Genomic DNA, 882 nt, shown 5'->3' with positions numbered 1-882 from the left:
CTGACTCTTTTATTAGGGTTAATATTAATATTGCACATTCAGGCGGAAAACAGCTCAGCCACGGGCACTGGTGATGGAGGCAAGGGAGCTGCGGCAGGCCTGCTGGGGACAGGGGTCTCAGCAGCATTTACAGTGCTTGCAGAAAGGCACTACACGGTGTCTGGGGGACACACGACCTACTATGTTGCAGACAGAACATTTGTAAACGCTTGCTCATAGACAGGGCTTAGCACCTCTGAAATGTTAAAAACAAAGAAGTCACTTTGATATCAAGCCCGAAGTATGAGTTCATGCTAAGGCTTTCATGAACAACTACCTTTTTGCAGAGCTTGGTGTGCACTGTGCCACTCAAAACACTAGCATGGGTTTCATCAGGTTGTGAGGCGGGCACTGCTGTAACTGCCTCTGCACCAGGGAGAAGCACCTGTGCCTGAGCTGCACCACCGAGCTCACGTTCATTCACAAAACAAAGGCATTTTCGAGACTTTTTTTTATTCATGAGCAGACACAGAAGCAGGCACAAAGCATCCCATTTCTTTTGGGTCAGGGTCTCGCTTGTCCAAGCGCCCCATCACTGGGGCTGACGGGACCTGTACCTTGGAAGGAGGGCACCAGCCAGAGCACCACAACCCGCCGGGGCGGGAAGAGGTCCACGGTCTCAGGAGGTTGCCACTCCACCGGTCCCGGTGCCGTGGGGCGGCAGCGTCATGGGTGGCAGGAACATGGCCTTCAGCTTGCCCGACATGGTGGCGATCTCCGGATCCTGCGACTCGTAGGATTTGATGAGCCGGGCGAACTTCAGGACCCCTGCGAGAAAAAGGAGTGGAAGAAGGAGGAGGCATCCACCTGCCCGCTGCCGCGGCTCCCCACCCAGCAGGCAAC

The 882-nt window shown here is 54.9% G+C and overlaps 1 protein-coding gene across 1 annotated transcript; it reads right to left on the bottom strand.

Annotated features, from left to right (window-relative positions):
- Nucleotides 1-658: 658 nt before the first annotated feature.
- On the bottom strand, nt 659-807 carry LOC104280879 (chromosome unknown open reading frame, human C12orf57; the record flags this gene model as incomplete). Its single annotated transcript, XM_009878675.1, has 1 exon — nt 659-807. A coding segment is annotated over one exon (149 nt), but the record flags the coding sequence as incomplete, so codon positions are not given.
- Between the last annotated feature and the right edge of the window lie 75 nt (nt 808-882).

Source organism: Apaloderma vittatum, unplaced genomic scaffold, assembly GCF_000703405.1.
Source record: "Apaloderma vittatum isolate BGI_N311 unplaced genomic scaffold, ASM70340v1 scaffold31311, whole genome shotgun sequence".
NCBI lineage: Eukaryota > Metazoa > Chordata > Aves > Trogoniformes > Trogonidae > Apaloderma > Apaloderma vittatum.
The sequence above is the reverse complement of the archived record's forward strand: the minus strand, read 5'-3'. Positions and strand labels throughout refer to the sequence as shown.